The sequence below is a fragment of the Nematolebias whitei genome, chromosome 22, assembly GCF_014905685.2.
Source record: "Nematolebias whitei isolate Nwh7 chromosome 22, NemWhi1, whole genome shotgun sequence".
Lineage (NCBI taxonomy): Eukaryota > Metazoa > Chordata > Actinopteri > Cyprinodontiformes > Rivulidae > Nematolebias > Nematolebias whitei.
The window spans coordinates 4,247,155-4,258,529 of NC_056519.1; the positions used below are offsets into that span (position 1 = coordinate 4,247,155).

Genomic DNA, 11,375 nt, shown 5'->3' on the forward strand with positions numbered 1-11,375 from the left:
GATGAAAAAAGACACATACTATAGTATGTGTCTTTTTTCATCAGTTTAGAAGTCATACTATAGTATGTGTCTTTTTTCATCAGTTTAGAAGTCATACTATAGTATGTGTCTTTTTTCATCAGTTTAGAAGTCATACTATAGTATGTGTCATTTTTCATCAGTTTGGAAGTCATACTATATAGTATGTGTCTTTTTTCACCAGTTTTGAAGTCATACTATAGTATTTGTCATTTTTCATCAGTTTGGAAGTCATACTATAGTATGTGTCATTTTTCACCTGTTTGGAAGTCATACTGTAGTATGTGTCATTTTTCATGTGTTACTGGCTGTAACTATCGTACCATTGCATCCTGTATGACTTCATTAATTTCACATAGACTCTCACACTTGTACATTTTAATCTTTCATCATTTTCTTCTTTAAAACACTTGTTTGTCTGCTGCCTTCATATATCTGCTAAATGTCACATCCTCAGTGCAGTTACAGCCTGCTCTCACGAGACATCATTACCTGCAGTGTCCCCTCAGTGTGGACGGAATTCAGCAAAAAGGCCTTCTCTTTCTCCGCTCCTGTAACCTGCAACGCCTACAAGATCTTAAGCTGTCGACTTGACCTCTCATCTGGTAATTAGCTTTTATTTGATCCAGTGACATTTTTTAAACGTCTACACTCGAAAGTTTCAGCATTTTATTTCATTCAACCTTTATTCAAACAGGTAAGTCTCATTGAGTCACGAGGACTCATTTACAAGAGAGACCTCTTGTTAACAGATGAGGTACACACAACAAACAGTCATAAAGTAGATAAAATCATTGATACAAAACCAAATCAAGTTACATTAATAAAACAAGGTGTAATACTTTAAAATGGAACTTGTTTTTGCATTGAACTTCATTGTTTGAAATCCCCCAGAGAGGTGAGGGACGTCTGGTGTTCATTTTATGGAATGATGCTCTCTTACGTATCATTCCTGGAGTTTTGGACGCCACGCTACAGGTCGTGTGTTTTTTGTATTATGTTTCCTGCAAGTTCATTCTGAACTCGTCATTCTTGTTTGTCAAGTTGAAGTGCATTCACAATGGGCCAGAAATACACTTTAAAACAAACCCACATTAACATCTCATAAAAAAAAATACAATTCCTCTACACAAAAATACATCTTAATACATCACAGTAAGAGCTAAATAATACAAAGGTTTTTAAATTCCAGCAAACAAAATAATAATAATAATTTAAAAAAATACTAAAAGGGGTGTAAATATTTTTCACCCCACTGGGTTGTGTTGGTCACAAACAGGCCCTGGATTGATTTAAATGTTGCTAAAGCCCTTTTTGTTTTACATTAAGGAACTTTGTCATTTCTCTTGGCTGTTTTAGGCTTAACATCAAAATAAGCCTCCTCCTCCACCCTGCAGGGACTTTATCTCCAGCCCTGCATCCAAGAGTCTCCATCAGGTGATGACCTCCATGTTGGTCATTCAGACACCCCTAATTAAAATTGCATGAGTCAACTTTGCTGAAGCCATTTTATTCCCATTTCTTGGACTTTGTCTGAACTTATGATCTGGCTGCAGATTTGTAAAACCTTTATTTTAGTTTAGGCCTCCAAAGCATCAAAACTGTTTCATTTATAGTGTCGCGATGATTTATGCCTCACCTGTCCTGGTGTTAAATGCAACTACAAAGACGGACACGATCTGGTCCTTTTCCTCCCACTTCAGCATCCGCCCCTCGAGCGGCGCCTCCCTGCCTCCTGAGTCCAAGAGATGCTCCTCGCTGCCGGGAGGCTGCGCTTCGTGCGCGGCCGCCGGGGCGCCGGAGGTCGCGGGCGGGGCACCGCAGCCGTCTGAGCCCGGAGCGGGACCCCCCGGTCCGCTGCTCCACCCAAACCCCGAGCATCCCGACGAGACGCGGCTGTCGGGGGGGCTCGACAGGCTGCCCGGAGCTTTCTCCGCGGACGGGACCTCCTCCCAGTCCAGCAAAGGGGCTCGGTCCGAGCGCTCCACCATCCTCACGGTGAACGACGTCTCACGCGACAGTCCACCCGCTGATTATTAAAACTCAACGCAGCTCCCGCATATCGACGTTATCCCCCACGAGGGCTACATTTTGCTTTAAATTCACATAAAGTGTTGCAGCTTTTACACTAAGCTTTAAAACCTAATATCTGGTCATAAATTTGATGCTGTTGAGAAAGGGCAACTCCTTCGACTAAAGCTGCGTTCAAAAGAAACCCGACATTTCTCGTTGCATCCCTCTGACAGTGAATAGCTGCAACGTTTAGAAACGCTCAAATAATGTCCTTCTTGAATGCAGCCTTATCAGAGCGTCTGTAGGTAAATCTTTTTTCACTAGCCGCACTTTCGTTCACAAAACATAGTTTTTAAATAATTTTAAACCACAACGTACACTTTTAAGATCTAAAATAGTATATATTCATTACCAATTGCGTATATATGTTTTACAGTAGTTTCTGTAATGATATATTACAGATAACGATGTTGCTATTCTGACGAATGTGCGAACTTAAATCTGAGCGAGAGTTGATTACGTCGCCCAACGACACGTCAACCACACGGAACTAACCTGTCAGTTGTTAGAAGTCCGTGGTCTCAAGGAAATGGGTGAGTTGTTCGCGTTTTATCCACTCATATACATTTTTTAATAGGTTTACTTGAAAATTACGTGCCTAGGAAGAATTAAGCTCCTATATATCCATGTTTTATTTGTTTTTTAACGCGACGTGCTCCTGTCTTGATGCTAGAGTTAGCTTGGTTCGCACTAGCTAAGTGAATCTCCAGGCTTTTTTTTTTATGTTCGTGTTTTAAAAGCTTACAACTTCATAACATTTACATGTTAGTATTTAGAACATTACTGTAGTGCTTAGCACTAATATCACCGTCGACTCACGAACATATTTGCCTTTTTTGGTGCAAAGCATTAAGCTACAACCTGTTAGCCACTGGCTAATCTCAGCTGCTAGCTAGTACATTTCGTGAATTTTACCTGATATTTGATCATTCTTTGAGTGCTGTTTCATAATTTTGAGCTTGTATTAAAGTACAAAATCAAGTCCTATACTACTGAGTGTTATTAGTTGCTTAGAGACCAAACTAATTTAAGTTGGAAGTTAAGTCTAATTTAGAAACAACGAAAAGTAAAGTTGCTTCTTCTTGTCTGTTCTCTTCAGGGGGCTTCTTCTCAAGTCTTTTCTCTGGCCTGTTTGGCACCAGGGAGATGAGGATTTTGATCCTGGGTTTGGACGGTGCTGGAAAAACTACCATTCTGTACAGGCTTCAGGTTGGAGAGGTGGTCACCACAATTCCCAGTATGTACTGCTTTTAATCCCTTAAATATTTAGCCATTAGATTACTGCTGCTATTGAGATTACATTTGTATTTCCCAAGAGAGCCTTGTGAACATAAAGCTCGAAGGAAGACATAATGTACATTTCTAAGACTAAATCAGCTCGATTTTGTTTACACGTAGTAAAACTGAACGAGTTGAGCTTCTAAAGACGAGTTCAAGGACGGCTCAGTTGCACCAGAACCCGTTGACGTACAGCTTGTGGACTATAAGTCGCATCGTTAAGTTCTATATTGTTCCAGGTTTGACAATAATTTGATCGCCATTCCTTTCTGACTTACTGAAGATATCACTGAAAAGAATCAGAACTTTAACGTTTAATCATATTTCAGCAAGGTCACTGAGCCACTGCTGATATTAAGATCTATGTTGACTCACAAATCGGCTCATTTGAACGACTTGCATATTAAAAACAAGGAGATACAGTAGGTTTTGTTTCAGATAATCGGTTACAGTGATATTTCAGCAGGACTTATGTAACCGTAACATTCTGCTGATTAAATAAAAACTATATTGTTCCATATAGCTTATTAGTTTTCTGTACTGCACTCTTGAAAATAATTTAGTTGTAAATCCTTCACTGAACTTATGAATTTTATTTTTCTCCCAGCTATTGGCTTCAATGTTGAGACGGTCACTTACAAGAACCTGAAGTTTCAGGTGTGGGACCTGGGAGGACAGACGAGTATCAGGTGTGTTTAAATAACGCAGTGAACGCACTGCAGAGCTTCTCGGCTGTGGAAAAGTAAACGGACTGTAATTGAGAATTCAAGTTTGCGTGTTTTAAGTCTCCTCGTTTAAGATTCTGAAGCTGCCGCCTCATTTCTTCATGGATGGTCTTCCACACTTGGTTTTGAGCAAGTTTTATCTCTGCCTCTTCCCAGGCCCTACTGGCGGTGTTATTATTCAAACACAGACGCTGTGATTTACGTTGTCGACAGCAGCGACCGTGACAGGATGGGCATCTCAAAGTCCGAGCTGGTGGCCATGTTGGAGGTTTGTGTTTAAATCATCAGCATTAAGTATTTAAAAAAAGAAGAAAGAAGTATATATATTCAAAGTATTTTTTTGTGCTGCAGGAAGAAGAGCTGAAGAAGGCGATCCTCGTGGTGTTCGCCAACAAGCAGGACATGGAGCAGGCAATGACGCCGACTGAAGTGGCCAACGCTCTGGGTCTCCCTGCGCTCAAAGACAGGAAATGGCAGATCTTTAAAACCTCAGCCACCAAGGGAACGGGCCTAGACGAGGCTATGGAGTGGTAAGATATACCCAACACTTAATGAAATCTTTTAAATAAGGCTTGTAAAAGTTATTAAAGCATCTTTATTAACAAAAACAATGTTTGCTCTCAGGTTGGTGGATTCTCTGAAGAGCCGGCAGTAAAGACACCTGCTCAGTGTATATACTCTTGACCTTTGACCCTCTCCGTATGAAGCCTTGTGACTGACCCGACTTCTTCATGTCCTTAGTTTTGGACCAGCGGTTGCTCTCCTCTGTTCACATCAACCTGAAGCCTTGGCCGATGCTGCTGCCGTAACAGCTTCAGCTAATGTTTTGGAAACAAATCCTTTCACGTCCACAAGCTTTATTCATCCTGTTGCAAAGTTTCTGTCACATAAATAATCGTTTTGTACTGCAGGTCGTCTCAGAGCGGTTATCTTTTATGTTGGCGACTATACAGCCGAACCTAAATGTGTGCAACGCCACAAATGGGACATTTTGGAAACGTTTCTGCATTCACAGTATTCCTGCAGCTCGGGTTGTTTGGTTAGTTTTTTTCTTTCTATTCAATTTATGGGGTTGATGTCTTCGAGTTCAGCTCATCTTGAACCTTCATGCTCTAAGTTTTATGGTTGCATATTTATATTTACTTGTACAGAAACGAATGAATCAGTAAAAAATGCAATCGGTGATTGTCAGAATGTTAACGGTGGATTTTTTTATTTTACTAAACTTGCTAGAAAAATGAAATTGCGCCTTTTTTTTTTTTTACTGTGACCGGTAAAAAGGCAGAAGAAGTCTTTGTAGCCCAGTTTTTAGAGAATCATGTTTTTTAAATTTACACTTCTGCAGTCAGTTCGCAGCAGAAAAAGATTAGTCTCTTAAGTTATCGGGGTGAAGAGTCGCATCTTGTTCCTTTCGGTCGATAAATGATGCTGGAAGAAGAAGCTGCAGGACTCACTGCACCATGGCCAGGTCCTTCAGAGCATGGCTCCGGTGCTTCTTGGCTTTATATCCAGGTCGGAGGAACTCGATCTTTCTCTTTTTGGCTTCGATTTTATTCTTGTGCTTCTTCATTTTCTTCTTGGCGGCGACGTCTGGGTTAGCCACCGCCTTAAAGAAGACAAATACAAATCACCATCAATAGAAGATCAAAGCTGCTTCCTAATCACTTTGACTGGGTGCGTTTCGTACCTGCATGGCTCGGTGTCGTTTGCGTGCTGCTCGTCTTTGAGAGAACTCCTTCTGGACTGCAGAGAAGGCCAGAGAGAACCTCTCCAGACCCACCTGCCTCTTCAGCAGCTCGATGAGCTCCTGGGCCAGGTTCTTCAGGGTCGGATCTGGATCAAAGGGAGGAACGAGTTGAAACCTGAATGATGAGCGTTTGTTATTTTAACTGTTATTAGAGTATAAACCTTGGTCTGCGTATGTGCTGTCCAGCTCTCTGTACAGCGGAGTGACCATGGTGGTGAGGTACGGGCCGAGCCGGTCCCTCCCCAGATCCACTGCCGTCGCCCCCAAGAACTTGAACACACACGTTCGCTGTGGAGAAAGCAGAGAAAATGTGAAACGATGGATAAAAAGAAAGAAAAGTACCATTTTTGTTTTCCGTACCTTGAGGGGAACTTTGGGAGTGTACGCCGCTTCTCTCTTCGCCATCAGAGACAGCTTCTTCATCAGCCACAGAAATGAAGGAGGCTTGTCTTTGTCCTTCTCCTCTTCCTCCTTTTCTTTCTCTTCGTCACGTTCGTCCTCGCTGTGCTCTTCCTCATCCTTCACTTCTTCCTGAGAAGCGGTTTCAGACTCCGGGGATAGGAGGTAAATCACCTTCCCGACAAAAAGAAGGTTCTTGATGACCTGCTCTCCTGACGTTGTGTCCAGGAACTTGGACTGCAGCTGGTGGCAGAAGCTCAAGGCCAGCTCCCTCATCTGGACGCCCGGAAAGGAACGGATGAGGTGCAGAAACATCAAGACCACTTCAAACAAACCGTGTACTTTACCTTCTTATCCAGGCGGCTGGTGATAAAATCTGTGGCTGCCGGTCGGGACGAAGCACCTCCTCCCTCTCCTCGCCAAACGGTGGCCAGCTGTTCGGCCTGGTGAGCTGCAAACAGCTGGCCGAACAGCTGCGAGGCGCTGAGCCACACCCAGCAGTGAGGGTGCCGCAGGTGGACTTCGATGTGACCTGAAACAGAAGCTTTTAGCTGCCAGTGGAGAATGTGGAGAATAAAGAGAAAGTGTGTGTGTACCCCAGATTTTAAGGAGCGTGTCGCGGGGCTTGCACAGCTCCAGCAGGTGGCAGTGCTGGCTGAGTTTGGAGATGAGGGTGAGATAACCGAAGAGCAGCCTGTCAGCTTCTTTCTCATCCTGCTCCTCTTCGATCTGAAAGACAAACCGTTTGTCGTCTCATGCACTCGTTCAGCTTTACAGCGCTTTAACTCCAGGGGCATACCTGCAAACTCTGAACAGATGAAAAAGGTGACAAACCTAACGCCTGCCCCGCCCGAAAGGTTTTGTAGTAATTGTTCAACATGTAAATTACACACCAAGAAGAAAAGTCGGGGAGAAGACAACATGCTTCAGGTAAAAAAAGGCATTTACTATAACATCTTAATTTAATGAGGACATGCGCTTCTTTCATGAAACACTTGTAACGTGGGGGGGACACTGGTGGGAGGGTCTGGGGGTCCTCCCCCAGAAAATTCTGAATAAAGTAGATGTCATTTCCTGCATTCTGGTGTATGTTAACATCTAAGTTTACCTACGTGATTCAATAACTATTTTGGAGACATTAACAAAACTGAGTCAGATCATCTGGACAGATTTAAAAAAAAAATAGTTGAAATTATTGAGCATGCATCATCCTGTTTTTAAACTCAGGCTAAGATAATAATGACACACAATTTATCACAGTGACTTTAGGGGTGCACTTGACTTATCTAGTTTAGTTTCATTTGTAACAACACGCTGTTGTGCTAAGCAATGGTGACCCTGAACTGCACGTTAAAAACAAGAATATTAAATTTACCCAATGAACAGGTGACATTTTAATGTCCACCAACAGTTCAATTTATTTCTATAGCTCCAAGTCACAACAGAAGTCGTCTCAGGGCGATGAACGGAAACGTTCATATATAAAAAGTAATACGTTAACGCTCGTATCTGAGGAGCAGACTCTTTGAACTGTCAATTTAGAGGACTTTTTACTGTTTTCTGATTTAGTGGTAGATCTGCTCATAACAGAAAATGACCTGGCATCATGCAGCTTTCACAACTTTAAATGCACACACAAACATTTTAGTCAGTTTTGTCAACCTGCATGTAATTATTAAAATCATTTACAGGTTCCTTCCTACCTTGGCGCCACCGTAGTTTCTACACTTCATAACTTTTAGTCCCCTTTCCTTCACAGTCCACTTGGGATAACGTCCATCTTCTTCTCCCGTTGTTTTTCTTCCCACTGTTCCTCCCCATCACTGATTTTAACTATTTTACTTTACAGAAAACTTGTGTTACTTTCTCCTTCAAGGTGTTCTCTAGAACACCATCAGCTGGACTTTTCAACTTGCACAATACAGATGCTACACGCTTTGTTTCTCACACATCTAGACGACATATTTTACTTGGAAAACTGAATTTTGCTGAAAAGCGACTAGTTTGCAGGTGAGAGGAGGAGCGTAGACTCAGCTCTGTTTCACACTTTGAATGTTCTTGACTCACGTCTTCGTAATTGTCGGGGTGGATCTCTTTCTCCAACAGCGGCAGCAGGGCGTCTATTCGACGGGCAAACTTTTCCTCCTCCACCTCCACGAACAGGCCGCAGATCTGAGCTCCAAGGCGCCGCAGGCTGGCCTGGGGGGGCAGAAAACATAGATCTGTAACCCACAAGCCCCTCTGGAAAGTGTATAAATGAGGTTTCAGCTTCTGCGTACCTTCTCTGCGTTCAGCCACGCGGTTACGAAAGAGAACAAGATGTTCTGGTGGTTCAAGTCCAGCTTGGCGAGCAGCGTCTTGATGGCCATGGCAGCCATTTTTTTGCAGCGCGCCGAGTCGTCGCTAACCACGACGAAGGCCAGCGGGGCAAAGAACAGACTGCTGTACGTAAACAGCAGTTGCTGGACGGAGAACAAAAACTCAGGTCATTAAAAAGCAGCAGATAGACGTATGAAAAGTGTTGACGTTCCACACCTGAGGGAACGTCTGGAAGATGGACGCCAGCATCTCCAGCGCAGACTCCCTGCCGGTGTCGAGCTCGTACTGCAGCTGCGCCACCACAAAGTCGACGTGCTTCTTCAGCTTCTTCCCCAGCGGGTAGTCCAGCAGGTACTTCAGGTAGATCTGCAGAAAAAACAACTCGTCTGAGCCGAAGCTGCTTCAGGAGAGGGGACGGACGCCGGCGTGTCCGTACCTGTTGACAGTGAACTCTGATCATGGTGTTGCCCCCGGTAACGGTCAACTTGGCCACTTTGTTCATCACCTCCTCCATCTCTGGGACGACGAGCTTCCTGGACAGGATCGCCTGGAGATTTTCCGCACACACACAAACTGTAAATGCGCAGATTTGGAAGCAGAGACGCTATTTTAGCCTCCGTTACCTTAAGCAAGCCGAAGGCGGTGGCCTGGCGCGACTGGTCGTAAATGTCCTCCTCTGCGTATCCCAGCAGCACTTGCAGCTGGGTCTCAGAGATCTGGTTGCTTCTGATTTTCTTCACCAGAACAGTCATGGCCTGAAAGACGTTTTTTGTTTTTATTTAGTAAAGCTTCTTAAAAGACGTGAACTGGTTTAAGGGTTTTATTTCTCAAGTTGAGCACCTTGAAGCAGTTCTGGACCAGGTGGTAGTTCTCGCCGCGGCCAGCTCCAGCCTTCGAGTAATCCTTCAGCAGGACAAAGAGCTGCTTGGTCAGCTGGCCGGCGTTCTGCTCCACCGAGGGCAGAGGGAACTTCAACAGCCAGGTGATCACCACCAGCGCCTCCGTGATCACCTGGGAGGGAAGAGATGGAGCTGATTGATTTGGGAAATAAAGAGGCAGAACTAGAGAAACGGCAGTGTGAACACTTATTGCAGAAGAACGAGCTGAAATGGAAGAACAAGCCTTCATTAGCAGAAGAAAGCACAAAAAAAACAACACTTTTTTTGCTGAATTAGGTTTAAATAAGCAGAAATTAGCCAAAAAAAAAAAAGCTGAAAAGTAGGTGAAAAGGCAGAAAGAAGCTTAAACTACCAGCAGTAAGTGGAAAGAGCCTAAATGAGCTAAAAAATGTAGATTAAGCTTAAACAGCTAAATAGTAGCTGTAGTAGCAGAAAAAAATCTGAAAAGAGCATAAGCTAAAATTAGCAGAAGTTAAGTTGACTTAAAGTAGCAAAAATTACCGTGAAAAACTTGTATTTATTGGAAAACAGCTTAAATTAGCAGAAGAAAGCAGGAAGAACATGTGTTTGCGCAATTAGGCTGAAAGACGCAGAAATTAGCACAAAAAATTGGAAATTATTTGAAAAAAAAAAAAAAACAGCTTAAAAGGCAGAAGCTGAAATTACGAGGAAGTGGAAAGAGCACACCTACTGCGCTGAATTAGGCAGAAAGGAGTGCAAAATGTGGAATTAGCTGAAAAAGCTTAAATTAGCACAAAAATAGCTAAATAGTAGAAAAAGCTGATAGGAGCAGAAAGAAGTTATAAAAACCACAAAATGTTGTAATTGGCAAAAAGAATCTGAAAGTAACACAAAACTGAAGAAGCAGAATGAAAGGAGCTGTAAAAGGTTGTAAACACATTTAAAGATGTGAAGGATAAAAAATGAGCTCAATTCATTTTCTATGAGGAAAAAAGTGGCAAAAATATGTCAACTAGCTAAAGTTGCGCCAAGCTAAATGTTTTGATTTATGAGTTGTTGAAATGGCTTGAAAACTGGGGGATGAGAAAGAAGCTGAAAAACAGATCGGTGTGAATGCTTCATAAACCACTTCACACCCGTTTGAACTCTCGTACCTTGACGTGCATGGAGTCGAGGCATTGGAGCAGCAGCAGAACAAAAGGATCCAGCATCTCCAGAGCAGATGGTTCTGAAGAATTCACTTTAGATTTCTTCAGACTGAGGTGGAGCAGCTGAAGAAGAGAGAACAGCTACAGGCTTTCTGCCTCAAACTGCACCTTCACACCATGTACAAAGAAAACACAGAATGTGCACCTTGAGGCCAGCGTCCACCAGGATGTGCATGTTGGTGCGGCTGCTGACGGGAGCTTTCCGCCCTCCTCTCTTTGGAGTGGGAGGCAGGAGCAGGCAGCTGGGAGGAGGCAGCCTGGGATCAGGAGGAGGCTTGGCTGAAGACTTGTCTCTGCAAATACCCACAGGGAGGAAGAGCTCAGGCAGTGCCCACAAAATGCTCCTCTGTTTAGTATTTAGCCTTTTAAAACTTGTACTTAGCTTCTGCTACATTTAGCTTTTAGTCTTTGCTACTTTTATTTTAGCTAGTCTTTGCTATTTTTACCTAGGTTCGGCTACATTTAGCTTACAGTTAGATTTTTCATACATTTAATTTAGCTAGCTTTTTGCTACTTGTACCTAGCTTTTGCTAGATTTAGCTTTTAACCTTTTGCTATTTATACTTTAGCTTGTCTTTTGCTACTTTTACAAAATGTCTGCTACATTTAGCTTTCAGTTAGTCTTTTCATATTTGATTAGCTAGCCTTTTGCTACTTGTACCTAGCTTTTGCTACTTTTAGCATTCAATTAAGTTTTCTCAATTTAGCTAGCCTTTTGCTACTTGTACCTAGCTTATGCTATTTTTAG

The 11,375-nt window shown here is 42.9% G+C and overlaps 3 protein-coding genes across 3 annotated transcripts in view; 1 reads left to right on the forward strand and 2 right to left on the reverse strand.

Moving 5' to 3' along the window:
- Window positions 1-2,096, reverse strand: part of LOC119428579 (DENN domain-containing protein 11) — a 34,272-nt gene extending 32,176 nt beyond the window's left edge. The window contains exon 1 of the mRNA XM_037696262.1: window positions 1,658-2,096. Coding sequence (XP_037552190.1) covers window positions 1,658-2,009 — 352 coding nt within the window. The 5' untranslated portion in view covers window positions 2,010-2,096. The remainder of the gene's footprint in view (window positions 1-1,657) is intronic.
- Window positions 2,097-2,559: 463 nt separating this feature from the next.
- arl1 (ADP-ribosylation factor-like 1) lies at window positions 2,560-5,346 on the forward strand. The gene is made up of 6 exons (XM_037695724.1): window positions 2,560-2,624; window positions 3,191-3,328; window positions 3,977-4,058; window positions 4,251-4,362; window positions 4,446-4,624; window positions 4,719-5,346. The coding sequence occupies exons 1-6, from the start codon at window positions 2,621-2,623 to the stop codon at window positions 4,747-4,749; spliced, it is 546 nt and encodes a 181-aa protein (XP_037551652.1). The 5' UTR covers window positions 2,560-2,620; the 3' UTR covers window positions 4,750-5,346.
- utp20 (UTP20 small subunit processome component) overlaps window positions 5,286-11,375 on the reverse strand; it is a 34,188-nt gene continuing 28,098 nt past the window's right edge. Inside the window, exons 41-54 of the mRNA XM_037696138.1 lie at window positions 10,773-10,920; window positions 10,574-10,690; window positions 9,400-9,570; window positions 9,183-9,314; window positions 8,996-9,106; window positions 8,776-8,925; window positions 8,520-8,702; window positions 8,308-8,439; window positions 6,837-6,969; window positions 6,588-6,772; window positions 6,202-6,516; window positions 6,003-6,129; window positions 5,782-5,927; window positions 5,286-5,700 (exon numbers count right to left, since the gene is read on the reverse strand). Of these exons, the coding sequence (XP_037552066.1) occupies window positions 5,545-5,700; window positions 5,782-5,927; window positions 6,003-6,129; window positions 6,202-6,516; window positions 6,588-6,772; window positions 6,837-6,969; window positions 8,308-8,439; window positions 8,520-8,702; window positions 8,776-8,925; window positions 8,996-9,106; window positions 9,183-9,314; window positions 9,400-9,570; window positions 10,574-10,690; window positions 10,773-10,920 (2,206 nt within the window). The 3' untranslated portion in view covers window positions 5,286-5,544. The remainder of the gene's footprint in view (window positions 5,701-5,781; window positions 5,928-6,002; window positions 6,130-6,201; window positions 6,517-6,587; window positions 6,773-6,836; window positions 6,970-8,307; window positions 8,440-8,519; window positions 8,703-8,775; window positions 8,926-8,995; window positions 9,107-9,182; window positions 9,315-9,399; window positions 9,571-10,573; window positions 10,691-10,772; window positions 10,921-11,375) is intronic.

Excerpts from the sequence above, each read along its gene's own strand:
- arl1 (XM_037695724.1), top strand. Across the intron at positions 4,059-4,250 it reads GGAGGACAGACGAGTATCAG|GCCCTACTGGCGGTGTTATT; the intron begins GTGTGTTTAAAT and ends GCCTCTTCCCAG. Across the intron at positions 4,363-4,445 it reads AGCTGGTGGCCATGTTGGAG|GAAGAAGAGCTGAAGAAGGC; the intron begins GTTTGTGTTTAA and ends TTTGTGCTGCAG.